This window comes from Suricata suricatta, chromosome 13, assembly GCF_006229205.1.
Source record: "Suricata suricatta isolate VVHF042 chromosome 13, meerkat_22Aug2017_6uvM2_HiC, whole genome shotgun sequence".
In the NCBI taxonomy this organism is placed as follows: domain Eukaryota; kingdom Metazoa; phylum Chordata; class Mammalia; order Carnivora; family Herpestidae; genus Suricata; species Suricata suricatta.
Window position 1 is genome coordinate 90,060,215 of NC_043712.1, and position 26,948 is coordinate 90,087,162.

The following is a 26,948-nucleotide window of genomic DNA, read 5'->3' on the forward strand; positions in this document are numbered from 1 at the left end:
GTGTCCAAAGGAAGTAGGCTGTATGATTTAAGTTTTACTAAATTTGATAAGATTTGTGACCGAGGTTGTGATGCAGCTTGGCAAATGCTCCGTTGGTGCTTGAATAGAATGTGTACCTTGCTATTTGGGTGAAGCGTTCTATAATTGCTGACTGTTTCAAATGTTGGCGTTGAGTCCACGCGAGCAGGGGGACCAGCGGCTGATGGGGAGGCGCTCTTGTTATTTCCTGGTTGAGCCCCAGAGCAGAACCTACGCTTAACCACGTTTGCCCACACAACGCTGAGCTCCGCGGTCCGTACGACACCCCAACATGGCCGCCCGCAGGCCTTGGCGGCTAGTGGGCGCCGCCATGTTGGCTCCGGTCAGCCATTTGGAGGAGCCGCGTTTAACCGAGAGCCGTGTGGAGCACCGGCGAGCGACCGCCGAGGAGCCGCTGCGGAGCATGCGCACAGCCGGGCGGCGCCGTGAGGAGCCGCGGAGGGACTGGGACCGAGCGAGAAAGGAAGTCGGCCGGGTTTAGGAGCCGCCTGAGGTAAACAGCCGCTGTTTTGGGAGCGCGCGGGTGATGGGTAAGGGCGTCTGCGATGCGGGCACCGGGAGACGAGCGACGAAGCGTCGCTGATGTCCGTGGTTAGCAATCCGGGCACAGCCGGGGGCGGGCAGTGGATGCGGTAACGGGATCCGTGGAGTCTCGAAGGTGGCTCCGCTGGGACAGATGGGGTAGCTGGCATCTCTGAGGGCGGGTCCGCGGGGAGGGGTGGGGTCCGTGGGGTCTGGACGGTGGGTCCGCGGCGGAGAGTCGGGGTCAGTGTGATCTCTGACGGTGGACCGTCGGGTAGGGATGGCGACGATGGGGTCTGGACGCTGGATCCGTGAGGGAGGGATGGGGACGGCGGATCCACGGGGAGAGATGGGGGTGAGTGGCATCTCTGAGGGCGGATCCGCGAGGGAGAATGGGGCCGGTGGGGTCTAGACGCTGGATCCGCGAGGGAGGGATGGGGTTGGGGAGGGGGTCTCAGGGTTGATCTTCGGGGAGATGCGGGGCCGTGGATCCGTGGGGGCGGATAACTGCTGAGAAAGAGGATGAGGGATATGAGGTGTGAGAGACCGAGATCCGAATTGATTTTCTGTCTTTTATTTAGGCTTATCAGTTTACTTTTTTTTTAAGTTTATTTTTTGATAGAGTGTGAGTGAGCGAGGGGAAGAGAGAGAGAGAGTGAGAGTGAGAGAGTGTATTCCACTGAGGCTCTGCACTGTCAGAGCCTGGGCCCAGAAGACGGGGGGCCTTGAGCTCACCCAAAGTGGGGCTGGAACTGCTGAGATCATGACCTGAGCCCAAGTTGGATGTTTAACCAACTGAGACCCCCCCAGGTGCCCTCTTCCTTCCTTCCTTCCTTCCTTCTTTCCTTTTTTTTAAAGTTTATTTATTTTAAGAGAAAGAACGAGACAGCATGAGCAGGGAAGGGGCAGAGAGAGGGAGAGCGAATCCCAAGCAGGCTCCTCGCTGTCGGCACAGAGTCCCGTGCGGGTCTTGATCCCACCAACCGTGAGATCATGACCTGAGCCAAAGTCAAGAGTCAGAAGCTCCACCCACTGAGCCACCTAGGCGCCCCATTTTTTCTGTTTCAGACTTTATCTTTCATTGTAGTGATTAAATTTCTGTTCATGTTTCCATTCTATACCCCATATAACATGTTTTTTAATGTTTTAATTAGAAATGTTTTATCATAGAATATTATTAATTTTACCTTTAATGGCTTCATCCCGTCACCATCATTGTCCTTTTTTATAATTATATCTCTTGCAAAAATTATTGCTGAACAGTATTTTTGTGAGGCATTTCTCACCTGGTTCAATTTACATTATCTGGAATACTTCTTAAAGTATTTTTGTCAGATAAAGATAGATATAATCTGTAAGTACCTTTATTTCTGAAAATGTCTTTTTCTAGCCCTCATAGAGAAATGTCCTTTTAAATATTTTTTTAACTTTTTTTTTAAGTTTATTTGTTTAATTTGCAAGAGAGAGGGCAGCGGAGGGACAGAGAGAGAGGGAGAGACAAAGAGCATCCCAAGCAGGCTCCACACCATTATAGAGCCCAGCATGGAGCTTGAACCCATGAACCATCAGATCATGACGTGAGCCAAAACCAAGAGTCAGGCACTTAACCCACTGAGCCGCTCGGGCGCCCTAGAAAAGTCCAATTTCTGTTATCATTTAAGTTTCATTACTGCAGATGAGGCATCTTGATTCTCTGAAAATTTTCTCTCTAAATAATCTCTTATTTCACAAGGGCTTTGGATTTATGTGTTTTTTATTTTTATATTTAAAATTCAAGAATATCCCCAGATTTGATCATTGGGTGGGTTCCTTCCTCTGTGTGTGTGTGTGTGTATAAGTTTGTGGGGAAAGCTAATGATACAGACCCAGTGGCGTGGTGTGAGTGCAGAATGTGTGCCTGGGTGCAGGTGCAGGTGCATCTGGGTTGGGGACTCTTGGGATGATTGATGCGGATGCATGGGAGGTAGTGACAAAAAGTGTGTGGAGGTAGTAATGGGAGCATGTGACATTGTCATATAATAAATATTTTAGTCTTAGTCCATGGTTCCCAGCACATGGGTCCTGACACCTTTGTAATTTCCTCAATGATAAGAGCTCCAGGGCACCTTTTGTTCCTGACTCCTGAAATAGCTCCAGAGAGATGAAGGTGAAATAGGTATTTTCATCATTCATAATAAATTCTTTTGAGCCACACCTGACTTTATCTTAATGAAGTAATTTTTTGAAAGCCTCTAGATAACCACTTGAAGGGGGCTGGTTGCCAGGGGAACGAACCAACCATGTGATTAGAGGGTTGGGACTTGAAACCCACCCCCTGACTGGAAGTTGAGTCAGACACCAGTGGCCAGATATTTAATTAATCATCTGTACATAACGAAGCATCCATAAAACCCTGAAAGGTTGGAGTTTGGAGAGCTTCTGGATTGAACACATGGAGACGCTGGGAGAGTGCGGCGCCCCTTTCCATATACCTCGCTCTGTGCATCTCTCCCATCAGGCCGTTCCGGAGGTATGTCCTTGTACACTAAATCGGTAATCCAGGAAGTCAGATGTTAGTCTGAGGTCTGTGAGCTGTTCTAGCAAATTCATGGAACGCAAGCTGGGGGTTCTGGGAACCTCTCATTTATACCAGTTAATAAGCACAGGTAACAGCCTGGACTCATGATTAGCATGAGTTGGGGTGGGGGCACTCTCATGGGACGGAGCCCTCAACCTGTGCCATATGATGCTAACTCCAAGCAGAGGACGCCGGGATTTAGTTAAATTGTAGGACATTCAGCTGGTGTTGCAGAATTGCTTAGTGTAGGGATCCCTTCCCCCCCTCCCCCGACCTCTTCCAACACACACACGGTCACCAGGAATACTGAGAATAGAAGAAAAACATATAGGAGGAGTTTTTCCTTTGTGGGGCCTGGAATTTACTGGTGGTGAGCCAGGACGATCCGGCTAGAGTGTTGGAGGTTCTGTGGTCAGGAACTGTGGAATGGGTGAGTTGGGGGCCGTGGGCAGCAGGGTGTGGGAACAGTGATTCTGAGGTGTGAGTGATGGGTCCCGCAGGACGTCGGTGTGGGGCCGGCTGCGGAGTGGGAGTGAGGAACGGGGGCTCGAGGTCGGCGACGACGCGAGGGGACTGTGAAGTCAGATGACGCTGGTACAGCGATTGCGTTCTGCGTGCATTACTGATGCTGTAATAACATCAGCAACTAGTATTTACTGAGTATTTGTGTGCTTTTCGAGTATTCTAAGTTTGTTTATCTAAAGAGTATGAAGATGGGGAACCTGAGCTTGAAGTGAGTTCTCTAGAGTGTCGCAGCCAGAAGATGGAAGAGCTGGGATTCAGACAGACACTGATTGGGCTCCACATTCTCATTGTTCCCCTGTGCCACCTGTCGCACACTGTACGAGGCCCTTGGAAGGACAGCTGAGTGGCTGTCACCGTGTGGTGATGTCTCTGCAGGATCTCTGCGTTTCCACAGATCCCTGTGTCAGAGCACATAATGAGCCTTCAGAATCTCTTTTTCAGACTCCAGCCCTACTTGGCCCAGTATCCAAAAAGTCTATTTAATAGGAATACTTTTAATATAAAAGTTCAAAGCAAAAATTATTTTTAAAGTCTGTCATGAAAAGATATTGGGGAGGATAGGTCTAAGGTCAAAGGCACACAATGACCAATGTGTGCATCTTGATTAGAGCCTGCTTCCAGGGGTGCCTGGGTTGCTCAGTTGGTTGACTGCCTGACTCTTGATTTCAGCTCAGGTCGTGATCTCACAGTGCATGGGATCGAGCCCTGCATCGGGCTCTGTGTTGACAGCAATGAGCCTGCTTGGGATTCTCCCTCCCTTACTCTCTGCCCCTTCCCACTCGCTATCTCTCTCGCAAAATCAATAAATAAACATTTATTTTTATTTGTTAAAAACAATTTTTTAATTTTTATTTATTTTTGAGGGAGAGAGAGAGACAGACAGAGTGCAGCAGGGGAGGGGCAGAGAGAGAGGGAGACAGAATCGGAAGCAGGCTCCAGGCTCCGAGCTGTCAGCACAGAGCCCCATGTGGGGCTCGAACCCACAAGCTGTGAGATCATGACCTGAGCCAAAGTCAGAGGCTTAACCAACTGAGCTGCCCAGGTGCCCCAAATAAATAAACATTAAAGAAAAAACAGTTACCTGGTTTTATTAGCAAATAAGAATCTAAAAATTACCTATAATTTTACCATCACCCAAGTAATCTATTTTTAATGTGGTAGATTTCCTTCCAGATAATTTTCTTTCTTCTGTATGAATGCACTCATATGTGTGTATGTATGTATGTGTGCATGTGTATGTACACGTGTATTGTTTAGTGAAAATGGAACCATACTGTTTGATACATCTTTTACTTGTCAATTTAACATATTTTTCTACTGTAATTTAATTTTATGTGTCTTTATGTTTTCAGGATGGTCTATAAATTATTTAAGGAGTTTACAATTATTGGGTATCAATATGTTCTAGCCTTTTTATTTTATTGTTAGCCATGCTGTGGTGAAATTCCTGCTTTTAAATTTTTGTGCAGGGGTGCCTGGGTGGCTCAGTCAGCTGAGTGTCCAATTTCGGCTGAGGTCTTAATTTCACGTTTCCTGGGTGTGAGCCTCATGTCAGGCTCTGCGCTGATTGCAGACAGCCTGCTTGGGATTCTCTGACTCACTCTCTCTCTCTGCCTCTTTCTCTCTCTCTGAAAAAATAAACAGTAAAAAAATAATAAAATAAATTTTTGTGCAATTCAAGATGATTTTTTATGATGTTCTGGAAATGAGTTTTTGGGTCAGGTGAGATATGTGTCCACGTGTGGGGCTCTGGCCCACTGCCTTCTCTCATCTGTCCCTCTGTCTATCTCTTCTCAGATCTCTGCCTCTTTCCCAGAAAAGCCAGAAATGACCAAGTCCCTGGTAAGTTTTTATTTGTTCGTATATTTATGTTGTTTTGTTTTCTAGTGGATTTTAGGAGGTATCTAATAGTCTATATAGTAAGATGGACAAGTGTAAATTAATAAACACCAAGATCAGAGGGGAAAAAAGAAGTGACTATCGACTCCAGGTTAAGCTTGGAGTATAGATATATGTGAGTTGTTTGGTTTTATACAGCTGTGAACTTTGAACTGTTCTTCCTGAAAGACATGGCAATAATGGAAATGAGATACTGGGTTATATTGTTGATAAGTAATTTATTTCATCTGTAGTAAAGATTTCCTGGTTCTTGATGTTTGAGAACATTTTTGATGGCTTTTCAGCTGAATGGAGAGCGAACAGCGTCTGTGACAGCGAAGCTGTTAGGAACACACTGACGGGTTTTCCCTTGTTGCAAAGCAGAGCTCACGCTGGCACGTGCCTTCCGACTCTTATTTAACAGGATTGGGATCCCAACAGGGTGTCATTGCTGCTTGTCCAGGGACTACCTTGTGAAACAAAATTTTGAGGTTTTATCATGAATAGATGTTGAATCTTGTCAGATGCTTTTTCTGCATTACTTGACCTGGTTGTGGGGTTTTACTTCCTGAGCCTCCTGCTGTGATAGATTACATCGGTTTCCACATAGTGAGCCAGGCTTGGCAACCTCTGAATAAACCCCATTTGATCATGGCATATACTTCTTTTTACATATTTTATTTGCTAATAGTTTTTAAGGACTTATATTAATGAGGAATGTTGGCCTATTTTTAAAATTTTATTGCTACTGTGTATGGATGAAAGTTCCAGCTCCTTCCTGCTGTTTCCCACACCACACCATTGGAGCGTGAAGGGGCATCTTCGTTCAGCCAGGCAAGAGTGGGAGTCTAGGCTCCGCGCTGGATCTTTGCTGATGGACGTGGGGTCAGGCCCAAAGTTTTTTGTTTCTTTGGTTTTTTAAATCTGTTGTGTTTGGATAGAGTATATTTTCCCTAAAAGTTTTCTGCCTTCTAGGGTACCCCTTTGATGATCTTTTAGCTAGAGAGAGCGGACTTTTCTTTGAGCTCTCTTTGTGTGCTCTTGGTGATTCTGGGTTGTAGAATGTTCTAGCACCTGTCAGGGCTGTATAAGGGAGTCTTCGGGAATTCATGCTGTGTCCCTAGCCACTTTGCCTTTTCTTCTGTGGCCGTAGAGAGAGTACTCTCATGTTCGTTTTATGGGTGATGTCTGTGGCTTCTAGATGCACTTAGTGGTGACAAGAGACAAGGGCGTTTGTTCCCATCTTGTCAGTTGTTCACTGATTTTTTTTTTTGGAAAAGTGTAAATTATTTTATAGTAAGCATATTCTTATATATTTTTAAATTATGTTTATCTCTTTGTTCTTTGCATTTTAACTTAAAAATTTTTTAATGTTTATTTATTTTTGAAAGAGAGAGAGAGAGAGAGAGAGACAGAGCGTGTGCATGGGAGAGGCAGAGAGAGAGGGAGATACAGAATCCAAAGCAGGCTCCAGGCTCCAAGCTGTCAGCACGGAGCTCAAAGCAGGGCTCAAACTCACAAACCATGAGCCACAGTCAGACACTTAACTGACTGAGCCACCCAGGCACCCCTTGCATTTTAACTTTTAAAAGCAAATATTTCATTTTGAATATCATGAAAGTTATATTTACTCAGTCAAGTAGTTTTTTGAGGCTTCATAGAACTTCATTTAGCTCTCAGATTCCTGCTTCTCCAAGGCAATCCCTGTGAACTCAGTTGAACTGCTTATTTTATTTTATTAATTTTTTTTAATTTTTATTTTTTTTAGAGAGAGAGCCCAAGCAGCAGAGAGGGGCAGAGGAAAAGAGAGAGAGAATCTTAAGCAGGCTCAGCACCGTCAGTGTGGAGCCTGACGTGGGGTTTGATCCCAAGAACTGTGAGATCATGACCTGAGCCAAAATCAAGAGTAGGACGCCAAACCAACTTAGCCTCCCGTGTGCCCCACAAAGGTTTGAGAGAAACGGCTGTTAGAGCTATTGCTCATGATGATTGGAAGGAAGTGAGGAGTGTGTTACTGGAAACTGGAGGAGCGGGCCCTCTTGCACGGTGGCAGAGGCCTTGCTGCAGTCTGTCCTGTAGTTACGTGGAAAACAGCTTTGTCAGTGATGAACTTGGATTTTTCTCTGAGGAGATTTCCAAGCAAAAGATTGGAGATATAGCCAAGTTTCTTCTTCCTGATTTTAGTGAAATACGAGAGTTGAGATGGGTTGAGGGGAGAATTGTTGAGCAAACATGGGCCAGACTTGATGATGTGGGGAATCCGGGCTATCAGGATTCCCAAAGGTGCCACAGTTAGTTTCACTGTCAAGAAAGCTCTTGAAGAGGGGGGAGGAAAAAAAGCTCTTGAGAGAAAGCCAAGGATGTGGATAAATATAAATAATTTATGTATTTTTCTAGGTTTTTAGGTATTTATTTAGCAGGAAAAAGTAGGGTAAAGTGCACTTACTCCATTTTTTTTAGAACCAGAAGTCTCAATCTTTGCTTTTATTTTTTAATTATTTTTTTACTGAAGTACAGTTGATGCATTATTGTATTCGTTTCAGGTGTATGGCACAGGGATTCGATAAGTCTCTATGTTATGCTCACCACAAATGTAGCCACCATCTGTCCCCGTGTCACAGTACGGACTCTAGTCGGTACCGTTCATCCTCATGAGTTACTTGTTCTGTAACTGGAAGTCCGTATCTCCCACCCCCCTCCGCCCATTTTACCCCTACCCTCTGGCAACCATCAGTTTGTTGTCTGTATTTATGGGTCTGTTTCTGCTTTGTTTTGTTTCTTAGATTGTACATATGAGACCACATGGTATTTATCTTTCTCTGTCTGACTTGTTTCACTTAGCATAGTACTCTCTAGGTCCCCCATGTCATAAATTGCAAGATTGCATTCTTTTTTTTGGTCTGAGGAATATTCTACCATATATGCACACCACATCTTTATTCATTCATTTATTGATGTGGACACTGGGGTTGCTTCTATAATTTGGCTACTGTAAATAATTCTGCAATAAACATAGATGTGCATATATCCTTCTGAATTAGTGTTTTTGTTTTCTTTGAATAAATGACTGGATCATATAGTATTTCTATTTTTTAACTTTTTGAGGGCCCTCCACACTGTCTCTCACAGTGGCTGTGCCAGTTTGTATTCCCACCAACAGTGCACATCCTCATCAGTACTTCGTTCTTGTCTTTTTGATTCTAGCCATTCTGACAGGTGCACGGTGATATCTCATTGTGGTTTTGATTTGCATTTCCCTAATGATTAGTTATGTTGCGCATATTTTGTGTCTGTTGACTATCTTTTTTTTTAATGTTTATTTTTGAGAGAGAGAGAGACAGGGGGCAAGTAGCGGGAGGGGCAGAGAGAGCGGGAGACACAGAATCTGCAGCAGGCTTCCAGGCTCTGAGCTGTCAGCATGGACCCCTACACGGGGCTCGAATCCACAAACTGTGAAATTATGACCTGAGCCGAAGTCAAATGCTTAACCAACTAAGCAGCAGGCACCCTTAAGTATCTTTATGTCTTTTTTTTAAATGTTTATTTATTTTGAGAGAGAGATAGAGTGTGACCAGGGGAGGGACAGAAAGATGAAGACAGAGAATCCCAACCATGTTCCTCCGATGTGTCAGAGCAAAGCCCTGTGCAGGGCTCGAACACACAAACTGTGAGATTATGACCTGAGCTGAAATCAAGAGTCAGGCACTCAACTGACTGAGCCACCCAGATTCCCCATTATTTGGAAAAATGTCTCTTCAGGTCCTCTATCCATTTTTAATCAGATTATTTGTGGGGTTTTGTGGTGTGTGTTGTATAAGTTCTTTATATATTTTGGAAATTAACCTCTTATTTGATATACCATTTGCAAATATCTTTTCCTGTTTTGTAGATTGCCTTTTCATTTTGCTGATTGTTTCTTTCACTGTGTAGAAGTTGTTTGTTTTGACATAGTCCCAATAGTTTATCACTGCTTTTGTTTCCTTTCCTGAGGAGACATATCTAAAAACATGTTTCTCAGGCTGATGTCAAGTTACTGCCTGTGTTCTCTTCTAGGATTTTGATGGTTTCCTGTCTCACCTTTAGGTTTTTAATCCATTTTGAATTTATTTTTGTGTATGGTGTAAGAAAGTGGTTCAGTTTCAACCTTTTGCATGTAACTGTCCTATTTTCCCAATGCCATTTATTGAAGAGACGTTTTCCCCCATTGTATATTCTTGCCTCCTTTGTTGTAGATTAACTGACCATATAAAGCCTGGGTTTATTTCTGGGCTTCCTATTCTCTTCTAGTGATCGATGTGTCTTTTTTTGTGTTAGTACTATGCTGTTTAGCTTACTGTACCTCTGTGGTATCTCTTGAAATATTGGATTGTGCTACCCCCAGGTTTGTTCTTTGATTGCATTTGATATTTGGATTTTTTTTGTGGTTCCATAAAAATTTTAGTATTTTTCTAGTTCTGTAAAAGATACTATTACCATTTTTATAAGAATTACATTGTATCTATAGATTGCTTTGGGTAATATGGAATTTTAACTATTAATTCTTCTAATTCATAAGCATGGAATATCTTGCCATTTGTGTTGTCTTCAGTTTCTTTCATTAATACTTTATAGTTTTCAGGGTACAGGTCTTTTATCTTTTTCATTAAGTTTATTCCTAGGCGTTTTATTCTTTTTGATACAGTTGTAAATGGAATTGTTTTCTTAATTTGTCTTTCTGCTACAACCAATATCTGTATTTTTTATGTTAATTTAGCATTTGCAACTTTACTGGATTCACTATTTCTAATACTTTTTGATGGAGTTTTTAGGATTTCCTAGGTATAGTACTGTGTCATCTGTGAATAATGACAGTTTTATTTCTTCCTTGTCATCTTGGATGCCTTTTCTTTTTCCTTTCTGATTGCTGTGGCCTAGACTTCCAGTACTGTGTTGAATAGGAGTGGTGAGAGTGGACATCCTTGTCTTGCCCCTGATCTTAGAGAAAAACCTGTCAGTTTTTCACCATTGTATATGTTTGTTGTAGGTTTGTCATTTACGACCTTTATTATGTTGAGGTATGTTCCCTTTATTTTTAATTATTTATTTTATTTTAGAGAGTGTGTGTGTGTGTGAGCAGGGGAGAGAAGCAGAGGGAGAGAGAGGGAATCTTAAACAGGCTGCATGCTTAGCATAGAGCCCACTGCAGGGCTCAATCTCACAACCCTAGGATCATGACCCAAGCTGAAATCAAGAGTCAGACTCTCAACTGATTGAGCCACCAAAGTGCCTGGAGATATAGTCCCTTTAAACGTGCTTTGTTGAAGGTTTTATTATTTTTTTTTTCATGAACAGTTATTAAATTTTGTCAAATGCTTTCTCTTCATCTCTTGAGATGACTACATGATTTTTATCTTTATTTTGTCAATTTGATGTATCGTGTTGATCGATTTGTGGACATTAAACCATTCTTGCATCCCAGAAATAAACCGGAAAGAAATGAATAAATTTCTAAAAACATACAATCTTCTAAAAGTGAATCTGGAAGATACAAAATCTAAACAGACCATTTACTAGTAGTGAAATTGAATTGATAATGAAAAAAAACTCCCAATAGACAAAAGTCCAGGACAAGATGACTTCCCAGGTGAATTCTAGCAAACATTTATTTTTTAATGTTTATTTATTTTTGAGGGAGTGCAAGTGGGGAAGGGGCACTGATACTAAAGCCAGACAAAGACACTACAGAAAGTATAGACCAAGATCCCTGATGAAACAGATGCAAAAATTCTTAGCAAAATACTAGCAAACTATATTCAACAATACGTTAAAAGGGGGTGCCTGAGTGGCTCATTCAGTTAAACATTGGACTTTTGATTTTGGCTCAGGTTATGATATCACAGTTTGTGAGTTCAAGCCCCGCATCTGGCTCTGCACTGATGGCACAGAGCCTGCTTGGAATTTTGTCTCCCTCTCTCTGTCCCTCCCCTGCTTGCTCTCTGTCTCTCTCAAAATAAATAAAAATAAACTTTTTTTAAACAGTATATTAAAAGGATCATTCTCCATGATCACGTGGGATTTATTCGATCTTTGCTTTACCTTGAATGTCTAATCCATTTACATTTAAGTGTTCATTTATTTATAGAGAGTGAGAGCACCAGTGGGAGAGTGGCAGAGAGAGAGAACCCACTGTGAGATCATGACCTGAGCTGAAGCCAGATGCCCAACCGACTGAGCCCCCAGGCGCCCCAGGAACTCTTTATATATTCTAGATATAGGTCCCTTATCAGACATATAATTTGCAAAAATTTGGTTCCAGTTTTTGGGTTGTCTTTTCACTTTCTTGATGATATCCTTTTAAGCTCACATTTTTAAATTTTGATGAAGTCCACTTTCTTTTTTCTTTTTCTTTTTTTTTTTTTTAATGTTTATTCATTTTTGAGAGAGAGGCAGACAAGACAGACAGTGAGTTGAGGTGCTGAGCTGTCAGCACAGAGCCTGATAGGGGGCTTGAACTCATGAAGTGCAAGATTATGACTGGAGCCAAACTCAGACACTTAACTGACTGAGCCACCCATGTGCCCCTCTGTTTTTTTCTTTAGTTGCTTGTGCTTTTGATTTTATATCTAAGGAATCATTGCCAAATCCAGCATCACAAGGATTTACCCTTTTAGCTAAGATGTAAATTTGGCTAACTATAAAAACATTTACGCCTTTGATCCATTTTGAGCTAACTTTTTTTTATATGGTATGAGGTGGGTGTCCAATTTCATTCTTTTATCTGTGGATATCCACTTGTCTCAGTACAATTTGTTGGAAAAACTTTTTTCATTTCCTCCATTTTAAGTTGTTTTGACACCTGCATTGCGTATCAATTGACTATAAATATGGGGGTTTATTTCTGGATTCTCAGTTACACTCTATTGACCTATATGTCTCTCTCTATGCTAGTACCACACTGAAGTTTTTTTAAAGTACCTATTTTAATTATCTTTTTTAAAGAAAGAATGGATTTATTCAGTGGATCAGTAAGTGCAAAATGAAATGCAGAATATATTTTATTTAATTAAAAAAAATTTTTAATGTTTATTTATTATTGAGACAGAGAGAAACAGAGCATGAGTAGGGGAGGGGCAGAGAGAGAGGGAGACACAGAATCTGAACAACAGGCTCCAGGCTCTGAGCTGTCCGCACAAAGCCTGATGAGGGGCTCGAACTCACAAACGGTGAGATCTTGACCTGAGCTGAAGTCAGATGCTTAACCGGCTGAGCCACCCAGGCACCCCTATATTTTATTTTTTAAATGAAGTTTTAATGACATATGGCATAGAAAAGAATGCACATATCATAAAGTTTTATGAATTTTCACAGTTTATTTCTTTGTAACCAGGACATAGAAACATAACCAGAACAACCCAGTAGAAACATAACCAGAACAACCCAGAATTTTATCAGTACTACAGAAAGAATGGCATGATTGACTGATTGATTGATTTTATTATTATTATTTTAGTATAATTTATTGTCAAATTGGCTAACATACAGTGGGTAAAGTGTGCTCTTGGTTTTGGGAATAGATTCCTGTGGTTGTATATATTTTTAAATGCTTATTTATTTTTGAGAGGGGGTGGGGGAGGGGAAGAGAGACAGGGAGACACAGAAACTGAAACAGGCCCCAGGCTCTAAGGGGAGCGCTTTGTGGGACTCAAACTCGTGAACCGTGAGATTGTGATCTGAGCCAAAGTCAGATGCTTAACCTTGACTGAGCCACCCAGGCACTGGCATATTTTTAATGAGATTTATTTTATCCTTAAAATAATAATATAAAATATAGGTGTTTAGTGAACCTTATATGTTGTAGCATGATGAAAATTATTAAAAGTTAAGTTCCTAAATATTTGGTTTCCATTCTTCAATCCTCACTGTTCACATTGAATAGGAATGTATTTTTGCAGGGGTCAGTGTCATTCAAGGACATAACGGTAGACTTTAGCAGGGAGGAGTGGCTGCACTTAGACCTTGCTCAGAAAAGCCTGTACAGGGATGTAATGCTGGAAAACTACTTCAACCTGATCTCAGTGGGTAAGTACAGCTCAGCTGTGGGGTAAGGCTGCACCTGTTTGGGTATATTTTCATTCTCAGAGGGATTTTTGAAATCTGTGGGATTTCGGAGGTGTGTGGGAATTCTAACGACTGCAGGTCATCTGAAGTGTGTAATAGCTGTGTCCTTATTTTGTTCAATGTTACTAATTGTCCATTTGTTGTGTTATGATTATACCTCTATTCTGCATGAACTTTTCTGAAAAGTAGACGGAATGCTTCATTGAATCGCTTCTGAAACCAAGTCTTCTGTCATTTCCTGTTGACAGGGTGTCATGTTCCCAAACCAGAAGTCATTTTCCACTTGGAGCAAGAAGAGCCATGTGTGCTAGATGGTGACATCCCAAGTCACCGCTGTCTCGGTGAGTAGGGAGCCACGAGCAGTCCTGGCTGTCGGAAGGCCGTTCCCACTGTAAGGCCCCTTCCTGTCTTGTCGTCCTTGTCTTTGCTTGACTTTCTAGGAGGCAGTGGTTTTTAATTACCCCTACCCCTACTTTGGATCTAGGAGCCTGCTTTATGGTTTTTCTCCCTTTCTCTAGCATTTTTATTCTCTTTACCTCCATCACATCATGGTCTTAAATCCTTCTCTTACACATTTAGATACTCTTTGATTTACCTTTTTATTTTATTTTATTTTTAATTAAATACCTTTTTAAAAAATTACTGTGGGTCTCACTCTTGCTGGCTTCTTTTCATTTTCTCTCTTTCACCTTAGTGTTACCAAATTGTCACTTAGAGATGGCCTTCCTGTATCATGTCCCATGTGTCTCCTCCAGCTGTTGACTTTGAGGGCACCCTCACTACATTTGGGAGACAGCATCTGCTGTGTATGGCATCAGTAGTTATGTTCCTGACATTTTCTTTTTAGCTGGCTAGTGTAACAACATTGACTTCATCTTTCTAACTAATTATTTGGACATTTTACAAAAAGTTTCTGTACCTTGTTTATAGGAAATTAAGTTAATGTTATTCCTTAGTTTGTAATTAAGTCATTATCAATGTATCTAACATCCCCCCATTTTGTTTCTTTATTTTTCTTTTTTAATTCTCACTCCCCCTATTTGTTTTTATCCTTAAAGGTAATTGCTCTAATATAGTTGATATGTTTGCTCTCTATCCTTGAATTTGTGGAGTATTTGTAAGATTTAAATTGTTGGTATTTTTATTTGTAGAAATGGTACCATGCTGTATGTCCAACTCAGTTTCTTTCCTTTCCTTTCTTCTTTTCTTTTTCTTTTTCTTTCCTCTTAGCGCTAAACTGGCTCATGTTGCAATGTGTTTTTCTAGTTCATTGCTTCTAACCGATGCATAGATTCCATAGTATGAAGAGACAGGACATTTTCTTGTCTGGCCTCCCAGCTGGACTACAGTCAGTACTGCAGTAAATTTCTTCGTGAACTATTCTTTGGGAATGAGGATTTCTTGGAGAAGAGTAATGGGATTGCCTTATCGTGGGTTAAAATATTTTCTTTGATGAAGTGTAACCACATTATTTTCTAGATTGGATGTGTCATTCTACAGTCCCATGAGTCAACAAGGACATCAGTTTCTCTACATCCCTGTCCATTTCTAAGAATTTCTAATAATTTGGCTAATCCAATAGATTATAATTTCTAATTATTACTTTAAGTTGTGTTTCTCTAATAAAATATTTTGAACATCACATCATATATCTTATAATAGATTCTGACTTCATTTCTCTTTCCAGTTTTATTGAGAAATACCTGACATATATCACTGTATAAACAACATGATGGTTTGATTTGCATATACTGTGAAATGATTATCACCGTAGGTTCAGATAAAACCCATCTTCTCATATAGGTACAATAAAAACAAAAGAAAGGGAAAAGGAAGAATTGTTTTTTCTTTGAAATGAGAACTCAGGATCACTCTCTTAACAACTTTCCTGTATGCTGTACAGGAGCGCTAGCACTAGTCAGCACACCGTGCATCACATCTCTGGTGCTTAACAACTGGAGTTTTGTATCTTTTGACCACCTCCCTCCAGTCCCTCTCTCCTACCCTCTGCCTCTGGTAACCACACGTCAGATTTCCTTTTCTATGAATTTAGTTTTTTTCCCAATTCCATATTTAAGTGAGGTTATCATTTACGTAGTGTTTGTCTTTCTCTCACTTACCTTAGCATAATAGCATAATGCTTTCAGGTCCATCCACATTGTTGCAAATGGTTGGATTTCCTCATTTCTTTATGGCTTAATAATATTCTGTTGAATATATACACTACAACTTTATCCATTCATTCATCGATGTACACTTAGGTTGTATCCATGTCTTGATTGTTGTAAATATTGCTGCAGTGAATGTGGGGTTGCAGATACGTCTTTGTTTTCTTTGGATATATTCCCAGAAGTGTAGTTGCTGGATCAGATAATAGTTCTATTTTTAATTTTTGGATGACCCTCTGTACTGTTTTCCACAGTGGCTGTACCAGTTTGTAATGTCACTAACAGCGCACAAAGGCTCCCTCTCCTCCACATCTGTGCCACCGTTTGTAATCTTGTCTTTTTGATGATGGAAATTCTAACAGGCGTGAGGTGATATCTCATTGTGGTTTTAATTCACATTCCCCTGATTATGAGTGAGCATCTTTTCATGTATCAGTCAGCCTGTCATGTATGTTTTTTTTTTTTTTTTTTGAGAGAGAGAAAAAACTCAGGTGGGAGAGGGGCAGAGGAGGAGAGAGAGAGAGAGAGAGAAAGAGAGAGACTCTTAAATTGGCTCCACACCAGGCATGGAGCTCGACATGGGACTCGATCTCACAACCCTAAGAGCATGACCTGAGCCAAAATCAGGAATCAGACGCTCAGCTGACTGAGCCATCTGGGCAACCCCAGCCTGTCATATATTTTCTTTGGAGAAATATCCATTCAGTTCCTTGGCCCATTTTTTTCTGATTTAGATGGTATTTATTTACTCTTAAGTTTTTATTTAAATTCTGGTTAACATGCAGTGTAACATTAGCTTCAGGAGTACAACACAGGGATCCAGCACTCCCATACAACACGGGTGCTCATCACAGGTGCCCTCCTTAACCTCCGTCTCCTGTTTCACCCATCCCCCCTTTCCTCCCTACTCACCTCCCCGCTCTTTTTTTTTCCCCTTTGCTCATTTGTTTTATTTCTTAAACTCACATATATATGAAATCATATGGTATTTGTCTTTCTCTGAGTGACTTATTTTGCTTAGCGTTATACTCTCTAGCTCCATCCATGTCATTGCAAATGCCTTTGCCCACTTTATCCCCAAGTTTTTGTTTAAATTCCAGGTAGTTAACATGAAGTGTACTATTAATTACAAGAGTAGAATTTAGTGATTCATCACGTACATACAACACCCGGTGCTCGTCACCACAGTACCCTCCTTGATCCCCATCACCGATTTAACCTGTCCACCTGCCCACCTCCCCTCTGGTGACCATCAGTTTATTCTCTATAGTTAACAGTCTGTTTCCTAGTTTTCCTCTCTTTTTTCCACCTCTATGCTCCTTTATTTTGTTTTATAAGTTACCATTTACCGTTTTGGTTAGGTTTATTCCTAGGGATAGTACGGTTTTTGGTACAATTCTAATGGGATTGACTCCTTGATTTTTCTTTCCACTGTTTCATTATTGGTGTATAGAAGTGCAACTGATTTCTATACATCGATTTTGTGTCCTGCACACTACTGAATTCCTGTATCAGCAGATTTTTGGTGGGCTCTTTTGGGTTTTCTAAATAGAGTCTCATGTCATCTGCAAATAGTGAAAGTTTGCTTTCCTCCTTGCTGATTTGGATGCCTTTTATTTCTTCTTTTTTTTAATGTTTATTTATTTTGAGAGTGGAGGAGGGGCAGTGAGAAAGGAAGAGAGTGAATCCCAAGCAGCCTCCCCTGATGGAGTGGAGCCTGTCACAGAGCTCAATCTCACAAACTGTAAGATCATAGCTTGAACCAAACTGAGTCAGATACTTAACCGGCTGAGCCACCCAGGTACCTCAAGATGCCTTTTATTTCTTTTTGTTGTCTGATTCCTGTGGCTAGGACTTCCAGCACTGTGTTAAATAACAGTGGTGAGAGTGGACATCCCTGTCTTGTTCCTGATCATAGAGGAAAAGCTCTCAGTTTTTCCCCATTGGGGATGATACTAGCTGTGGGGTTTTCATATATGGCTTTTATTATTACCTACTTTGTTGAGGGTTTTTATCATTAATGAATGTACTTTGTCAAATCCTTTTTCTGCATCTATTGAAAGGATCATATCGGTCTTTTCATTTCTTTTATTAATGTTGGTGCATCTGTTGATTGATATGTGATATTAAACCACCTCTATAGTCCAAGAATAAATTCCACTTGTTTGGGGTGTTGATTCCTTCAATGTACTGTTGGATTCTGTTTGCTAGTATCTCACTGAGAATTTTTGCATCCACATTCATCAGAGATACTGGCCTGTAGTTCTCTTTTTTTGTGGGATCTGTCTGGGTTTGGTATGGGGGTAATACCGGCATCATAGAATGAATTTGGACGTTTTCCTTCCTTTTTAGTTTTTTGGAATAGTTTGAGAAGAGTAGCGATGAACTCTTCATTAAATGTTTGGTAGAATTCCCCTGTGGAGGTGCCTGGGTGGTTCAGTTGGTTAAACATCTGACTCTTGATATCAGCTCAGGCCATAATCTCACGGTTTGTGAGATCAAGCTCCACGTAGGGCTCTGTGCTGATGGTGTGGAGCCTGCTTGGGATTCTATCTCTTTCTTTTTCTGTCTCTCTCAAAATAAATAAATAAACTTAAAAAAAAATTCCCCTGTGAAGCCATCAGGCCCTGGACTTTTATTCGTTGTGAGTTCTTTTTATTATTGACTTAATTTCTTTGTTGGTTCTAGGTCTGTTTAAGTTTTCTATTCCTTCCTGTTTCTCTTACAGTAGTTTATGATTCTAGGAATTTATCCATTTCTTCCAGGTTGTCCAGTTTGTTGGCATATAGTTTTTCATAATCTCTTGTAATTGGTTGTATTTCTGTGGTGTTGGTTGTTGTTTTCTTATTTGTGATTTTATTTATTTGAGCCCTTTCTGTTTTCTTTCTAATAAGTCTGGCTTGGGGTTTATCAGTTTTATTAATTTTTTTACAGAACCAGCTCCTAGTTTCAGTGATCTGTTCTAGCGGGGTTTTTTTGTTTGTTCTATGTCATTTCTTTTTTTTTTTTTTCATTTTTTTAAATAGTTTATTGTCAAATTGGTTTCTATGTCATTTATTTCTGCTCTCATATTTATTATGTCCTTTCTTCTGCTTGCTTTAGACTTTGTTGTTCTTTTTATAGCTTCCTTAGGTGTAAGGTTAGGTTGTTTATTTGAGATTTTTCTTGTTTCTTGAGGTAGGTCTGTATTGGTATTTACTTCCTTCTTAGGACTGCCTTTGTTGCATCACAAAGGTTTTGGACCATCGTGTTTCATTTTGATTTGTTTCCATGCATTTTTAAATGAGATCTATTCTGGAGAATGTCCCATAGGTACTTGAGAAGAATGGGTATGCATTCTGCTGCTTTAGGATGAAATGTTCTGAATATATCTGTTAAGTCCATCTGGTCCAGTGTGTCATTCAAAGCCATTGCTTACTTGTTGATTTTCTGCTTAGATGATCTGTCCATTGCTGTAAGTGGGGTGTTAGGGTCCCCTACTATTATGGTATCATTATCAGTGAGTGCCTTAATGTTTGTTATTGTTTTATATATTTGGGTGTTCACATGTTGGGGAACATAAATATTTACAATTGTTAGATCTTGTTGGATAGGCCCCTTTGTGATGATACAGTGCCCTTCATCTCTTGTTATAGTGTTTGGTTTAGAATCTAGTTTGTCTGATAGCAACATTGCTACTCTGGCTTTCTTTTGACATCCATTTGCATGGGAAATGTTTCTCCATCCCCTCAGTTTCAACCTGCAGGTATCTTTAGGTCGAAAACAAGTCTCTTATAGGCAGTATATAGATAGGTCTTATTATTATTATTTTTTTTACCCATTCTGAACCCTGCCTTTTCAGTGGAGCATTTAATCCATTTACATTCATAGTAATTATTGGTAGATATGTATTTAGTGCCATTTTATTACTTGTTTTGTTGTTATTTCTACAGATTTTACTGTTCCTTTCTTTTCTTGATCACCTTTGGTCTTTCATTTCCATTCATAGAGTCCCCATTAGGCTAGTGGTCACGAACTCTTGTAAGTTTTGTTTGTCTGGGAAGCTCTTTATCTCTCCTTCTATTCTGAATGTGTACCTTACTGGATAGAGTATTCTTGTCCTTTGCCCGTTTTTTAATTAGGTTGGTTTTTTTCTTTTGAGTTGCAGGAGTTTTGTAATCTATTTTGGATATTAACCTCTTATTGGATACATGGTTGCAAATGTCTTCTCCCATTCTGTGTGCTTTCCTTTTATTTTGATGTTGGGTTCTTTTACTGTCCACACGGTAGCTTTTAAATTTGATATAGTCCCACTTCTTGATTTTAGTTTTGTGGCTTGTGCTTTAGGTGTCACATCTGACTTCATTTTCGATGTCTGACTGCTGACATCTCCTAAGCCTCGTCCCTCTTTCATTGCCTTCTGCTCCACATCTGAGCAAACCTAGAAGAAAGCCCAGGTGCTCCCACCCTTGATGCTGGTGGGAAGCTCATATGTGCAGTCAGCCTGACTGCTTGTGCTGAGCAGTGAGCCTTTTCGTACCTTGTTGGTGTATGTATTACATGCTCACTCTTGACATCTGAACCAAATTTGGGGTGAGGGTACGTCCTCTGTCATATATATATATTGAAAGTTATAGTTGGCATTTAGGGACAGATGTGTGTCTTAGATTGAAATCAAGGGTCTCAATTCCAGCATAAGTTGTGACCAACACTAGGCTTGGGTCAGGGAAATGAGTCTTACGCTGTCACTGTTGGTTGTGTGTCTCAAGCAGGTATTGGCCCTTGTATAGAGTACTCAGAGGAATGACTGATGCCTTTTGCATTTTAGGGCACATATGGTGGTCACTTGTATGAAGGAAAGAGCTACAATGCAGCGTGCTAAGAGTGAATGGCTCACCTTTCAAAATTTCATCATGTTCTATTGTGGTTTTTTTTTACTTTGCCTGTGATTCATCTTCTCAAATAATTCCTTCTTCCATTTCTACTAACATTTCTCTTTTAGAAAATATCACTTAGATGCCCTCCTCCTCTTATTCAAAACCATGTCTGTATTTTCTCAAGTCTTTAGTTTATTCTAACCTTACTTGGACGTGCTAATCCCATATTTTTTTTTACTAGTTCATCTTAGGTGCTAGATTTCATTGCTCAAAACACCATGTTTATCCTGTCATAGCTATATAGAGCTACTGCCTATTACCTAACACATGACAAATTCTCTCAGTGGGTTTGAAAACTAAAGAAAGGAAGAGGACAGGTTTTGAGGGACAGCTTTTAGGCCCTGCTCAGCCAGCCACTCCTGTCTGCTGTTATGTGCCTCCTGTTGAGTGCATGTATGTCTGCACCCCAAACCAGAACAAAAAAGTGAATCATACATATTTTTGCCCTTTGGCTAAGTCAGAATAACTGAAGGTACAATAGTTTTACTCTATAAATAAATTGGTATTTAGGGCACAGTGATCAATAGGGAAGGAGAAAGCAGGAGATTATTGGATGAAGGATAACTAGAATAATAGGATAAGAATAATAACTATAATAAGAATCTAGACCCATGTGGCTTAAAAGAAGTTCTTTTAAGCCACATAGTTTGTCACTTTGTCCCTCTGACACCTTACTAAGTAGTTCTGCTACATACATGGAGCTCATGTGGCTTCAGATTGACACTCGTCTTCTTCAATTACTAAACATTTGATTTGGGCAAATTACCTGACTCTTCTGTGACTCAGTTTCCTCATCTGTAAAATAGAGACAAGCATGATACCAAAAGCGAAAGGGTGTGATGATTACATGAGTTAGCATACAACTTAGGACAATGCTAGTGCATCTAGCTGCCACTGCTTGTTTAGTAAATGTAACATAACAGTTCATTTTATTGCTATACCTTATATATAAATCTATCACAAATACTATATTATTTACATTTTGTGTGCATATGTTATATAAAGCTTCTCAAAGTTCTCTGTATTCACCCTAAATCACCTGTATATATTATCCCTCTTATGTTCTTAACTCTTCTTTGTGTGTGTGTGTTTTTTTTCCCTTCTTTTTTAGATGGGGATGTTGGTTTTGAAACTTTACAGCAGGGAATGTCTGAAGAAGTTTCAATCCAGTTTGAGAGAATTAATCTCTTTACAAGAGATAACCCATATTTCATTTTCGAAGAATTGTGGCAAGATGACAAACAGACAGAGAGATGTGAGGAATACCAGAACAAAAGTGTAAGTCATGTCGCCTTTATCGACGAGGAAACAGTAGCTAATGAGAGAGACTGTGAATATAAGGACATTGGGAAAACTAAACATGTAAACACATACCTTGTTCCTGCAAGAAAAAGACTCCAGAACTATGACTTATTTGGAAGGAGTTTGAAACATATTGTAAGTTTATATAATTATAGAAACAGTGCAACAGAAAATATTGGTAAGGTTACTGGATATGGTAATATTTTCACTCCTGTGAATTCTCATACAAAAATGAATGATTGTGAATATAACCAGTGTAAGAAACTTCTGAGTCATAAGCAAGCTCTCATTCACCATCACAAAACTCATACTGGGGAGAATCTCAATTTATTTTCTGATTATGTAAAAACTTTCACCCAGAAGTCACACCTGTTTGCACAAGAAAGTATTTATACTCAAGAGAAACAGCATGAACATAGTGAGACAGTCTTCAGTCAGAAGCCCCAACTTGCTGTACCTCAGAAGGTTTCTACAGGAGAGAAACCCTACAAATGCACTGAATATGAGAAGGACTTTTGCCTCAAGTCAAGTCATGAGGAAACTCAAACTGAGGAGAATAACTGTAAATGCAGTGAATATGGAAAAGCCTTTATCCAGAAGTCAGATCTGTTCAGATGCCAGGGAATTCATACTGGAGAAAAACCCAATGAATACAGTGAATGTGGGGAAAATGTTCCTCAGAATTCAAACCTCAATATACATAAAAAAAATTATACTGGAGAAAAACATTTTGAATGTACTGAATGTGGAAAAGCCTTCACAAGGAAATCCACACTAAGTATGCATCAAAAAATCCATACAGGAGAAAAACCTTATGTATGTACTGAATGTGGGAAAGCCTTTATACGGAAGTCACATTTTATTACACATGAAAGAATTCATACTGGAGAGAAACCTTATGAATGCAGTGACTGTGGAAAGTCCTTTATAAAGAAGTCACAACTCCATGTGCATCAGCGAATTCACACAGGAGAGAATCCCTTTATATGTACAGAATGTGGGAAGGTCTTCACTCACAAGACAAATCTCATTATACACCAGAAAATTCATACTGGGGAGAGACCTTATATATGTACTGAATGTGCGAAGGCCTTTACTGACAGGTCAAATCTCATCAAACACCAAAAAATTCATACTGGAGAGAAACCCTATAAATGCAGTGATTGTGGAAAATCATTCACTTGGAAGTCACGGCTCAGGATACATCAGAAATGCCACACTGGAGAGAGACATTATGAATGCACTGAGTGTGGGAAAGCCTTCATCCAGAAGTCAACACTAAGTATGCATCAGAGAATTCACAGAGGAGAAAAACCCTATGTTTGCACTGAATGTGGAAAGGCCTTCTTCCACAAGTCACATTTTATTACACATGAGAGAATTCATACTGGAGAAAAACCTTATGAATGCAGTGACTGTGGGAAATCCTTCACTAAGAAGTCGCAACTTCATGTACATCAGCAAATTCACACTGGCGAGAAACCCTACAGATGTGCTGAGTGTGGAAAGGCCTTCACTGACAGGTCGAATCTCTTTACACACCAGAAAATTCATACTGGGGAGAAACCCTATAAATGTAGTGACTGTGGAAAAGCCTTCACTCGGAAGTCAGGCCTCCATATACATCAGCAATCTCATACTGGAGAGAGACACTATGAGTGCAGCGAATGTGGGAAAGCCTTTGCAAGAAAATCAACACTAATTATGCATCAGAGGATTCATACAGGAGAGAAACCCTATATTTGTGCTGAATGTGGAAAGTCTTTCATCCAGAAATCACACTTAAATCGGCATCGGAGAATTCATACTGGAGAGAAACCCTATGAATGCAGTGACTGTGGGAAGGCCTTCATTAAGAAGTCACAACTCCATGAGCATCATCGAATTCACACAGGAGAGAAACCATTTATATGTGCTGAGTGTGGAAAAGCCTTCACCATCAGATCAAATCTTATTAAACACCAGAAAATTCATGCTAAACAGAAGACCTATAAAGGTAGTGATTTTAAGAAAGCCTTAAACTGCAGGCCACAGCTCAGTGTACATCAGAAATCGAATACTGGGGAAGTAACATGTCCAGTGCCACAAGCATGGTGTGGGGATACCAAGAAGTGAGAGGCTCCTGTGTGACTAAGACACAGGAGGTAACCAAAGCCACCCTACCTCTGGTCAGAAGAATGAATGTCTGGATCACAGAGCTGATGTCCAATTATACATATGCGGGAGCCACTTTGGAGAAAGTGTATAAACAATCTATGATGGCTGCACTTAGTTACTGGACAGGTACTGGGATAGTCAAGCCCCTGCAAATAATAGCAAATCTACAAGAAGAGGACTTAGTCTTTCTTGTTTCATATTATGGAGAAGCAGCTTTATAAGTTCAGGGCTGTTGAGCTTTTCATGTCCTGGGTAACAAAAGTATTCCTTGTTGACTAAAGAAAGTCCTTAATGAGCAGAGAGCTAAAAATTTTTTTCATTTCTAAGGACACTGAAATCAAGGCAAAAGTATAGACAATTTTGGTCTATAATAAAGAGAAGCCAGGAGTTTTTGTGAAAACTGACATTAAAGACACAAAGGACTTTTTCCCCCTTTGGGAGTCACTCTTATTTATTGTTTATAGTATCTATTAGTGTGTAGAAATTTGGATAAACATTTTTTTTATTTGACTTTGAGATGGGTAAATTGGAACCATAAGCTTACTTGAATATTCATAGGCCTCGCTACTTATTAACCAGTATGTTCCCTTATTTATTAATTCCTTGCCATGGCCTAGGTAACTCACACCTAAGAGGCATAAAGTTCTCCCAGCTATATCCCCAGAGTGACCAATGAGGCAAACAGCCCCACAGACTCCTTACCTGTCACCTTAGGACTGGCCCTGAGACCATGGGACTCGGGTCGAAGATCCAGAGGTCAGCACTTTGAACTGTCAGCCTCATCCACAGAAATCTATTTTTTACAGATTCTGTTTGGAAAAGAGACAAATTAAGAAAATGGGTTTCAAAACCTAGAATTCTTTCCTTCCATGGAAGTTTGGTTGGTACATTTTCTACATGGCCATTAGTGCCAGCTGACTATGGGACACTACTGTTCGCATTTGAGCTTGTTTTCTGAGAAGACAGAGTCGCACATTCAGGAGAGTAATCCTCTTGTCCTCTCCCAGTCTCTACAGATTAATCCGACTGTGTTTGAAGACCCTCTGTGTTCTTACAGACTTTTTTGTCTTTCCTTCTAACAGATTCTTAAAGAAGTGTTTCATCTTCCAGAATATTTGTGAATTTGTCTTTCCTTTATGTCAATCCATTTTTGTCTTTGTTTCTACATACATTCAGATTTAGAATTGTTATACTCTTTCTGGTTAATTGAAACTTAATTGTTATGAAATCTTCATTCTTACTGCCACTAATGTTCTTTTTTGCCTTAAAATTTACTGCATCAGATATTAATACTGTATGCATACTTCACTTAATGAAGGCTAAAATAAATTAATTAAATTAGCACTATCTATTTTAGCCTTTCAAAGCTTTCTGGATGAGGTGAAGAGCTAGAACATTAGCTCCTTTATTTCCCTCTTGGTTTACATAGTATTAATGTCATGCTTTTGGATTTTGTGTATAGTTGATGTGGTCAATCATTGTCTCAGAGTCCACATTCATTTATATTAATCTACATAGGTCTTCCATTGTTTTTTGGAAAATAAGCTTTGAAGATAATGTGCTTTTTTAACTTTTTATCTCCCTCTTTCAAAATGTATGTCTTGTCTTTGGCTGCCAGCAGTTCACTGTGGTGTGCCTAGGTGTGATTTCCTATGTATTTGTTTGGGGTTTGTGGTATTTTTTAAAATCTGTAGCTTGGTGGGTTTTTTCTTTACATTTTGGGAAATTTCTTGCTATTATCTATGCAAAGTACACTTCTGCTTCATCATCTTCCTCTGCTTTGTCTAGAGATTATCCCATTATTTAGAACCTCTGTAAACATTTTTCCATTTTTTGCTTCAGATTTTGGTAATGCTTGTTTTCCCCTATACCTGGTGATTTTAAATCACCTTCCTGTGTGTTAAAACACTGCAGAGACACTGAGATGGTCTGGATTGTATCATCTTCCAGAGAAGATTTGCCTTTGGCTCTGTAGGTGACTAGGCAAGAGCATGAGCTCACCCGCCTGTCCCCATCCAGTCCTGTACTGATAGTGGGCGAGACTGGGCACCCGTCGCAGGGAAGGCTTGTCTGGGCTTTTTCACCCTAGAGATGTAAGACTTCAGGAGATCTGCTTGGTGTTTCATTCTGCGAAGGAACTTAATTCTAGTACTTGTCCTACTAGGTCCCATAAGTTTGTTAAAAACTGCTTGAAGGTCTCTTGCCCAGTATTTGCTTTAAAAATTAGCAAACACCTGTTTTCAGTACTGCCAAACTCCAGAGGTTATATCATGTCTCTAATCCTATTCCTGTATTTTCTCACTTCTTGGTAGCTCTCCAGTGCCGTCACAAAATTAAATATATTTAATATTTTCTTCAACCACTTTTAGTTCTCGAAGGAAGTACTTGTCTGTACACTTATTCTGTCTAATCATTAGCAGAAGTTTTCAGTGCCCTGAGATAGCTATTTGTTTCTTTTAAACAGTTTTTTAATGTTTATTTGTTTTTGAGAGAAACTGAGTGCAGGTGGGGGAAGGGCAGAGAGAGGGAGACACAGAATCCACAGCAGGCTCCAGGATCCAAGCTGTCAGCATGGAGCCCAACATGGGGCTCGAGCCCACAAACGGTGAGATCATGACCTGAGCTGAAGTCATACGCTCAACAGACTGAGCCACCCAGGTGCCCCAGCCCAGGAGTTTGAAAATAAGGATTTCAAAGATTAATTTAGAAGAATTACTGAGATAGTGATTCTCAACCTTTTTATTCCCAGGCACATTTAAAAAAAATATAATTCTAGGGGCACCTGGG

General features: G+C 40.1%; 1 protein-coding gene across 3 annotated transcripts; it reads left to right on the plus strand.

The window, feature by feature from the left end:
- Positions 1-301: 301 nt before the first annotated feature.
- On the plus strand, positions 302-25,508 carry ZNF484 (zinc finger protein 484). Of its 3 annotated transcripts, none has more exons than XM_029920049.1 (5): positions 302-532; positions 5,441-5,485; positions 13,453-13,579; positions 13,867-13,959; positions 21,814-25,508. In XM_029920049.1, exons 2-5 carry the CDS (start codon positions 5,471-5,473, stop codon positions 24,117-24,119), a joined length of 2,541 nt encoding a protein of 846 aa, XP_029775909.1. In that variant the 5' UTR covers positions 302-532; positions 5,441-5,470; the 3' UTR covers positions 24,120-25,508. The 3 variants fall into 3 exon arrangements, with proteins under 3 accessions (XP_029775909.1, XP_029775911.1, XP_029775910.1); XM_029920050.1 differs by lacking the exon at positions 302-532 and adding an exon at positions 10,545-10,575 and having other exon boundaries at positions 5,468-5,485; XM_029920051.1 differs by lacking the exon at positions 5,441-5,485.
- Positions 25,509-26,948: the final 1,440 nt, after the last annotated feature.

What these genes read in the sequence shown, in the direction of transcription:
- ZNF484 (XM_029920049.1), top strand. An exon ending in CTTCAACCTGATCTCAGTGG is followed by an intron (nt 13,580 to 13,866) that starts GTAAGTACAGCT and finishes TCCTGTTGACAG; the next exon opens with GGTGTCATGTTCCCAAACCA. An exon ending in CCCAAGTCACCGCTGTCTCG is followed by an intron (nt 13,960 to 21,813) that starts GTGAGTAGGGAG and finishes CTTCTTTTTTAG; the next exon opens with ATGGGGATGTTGGTTTTGAA.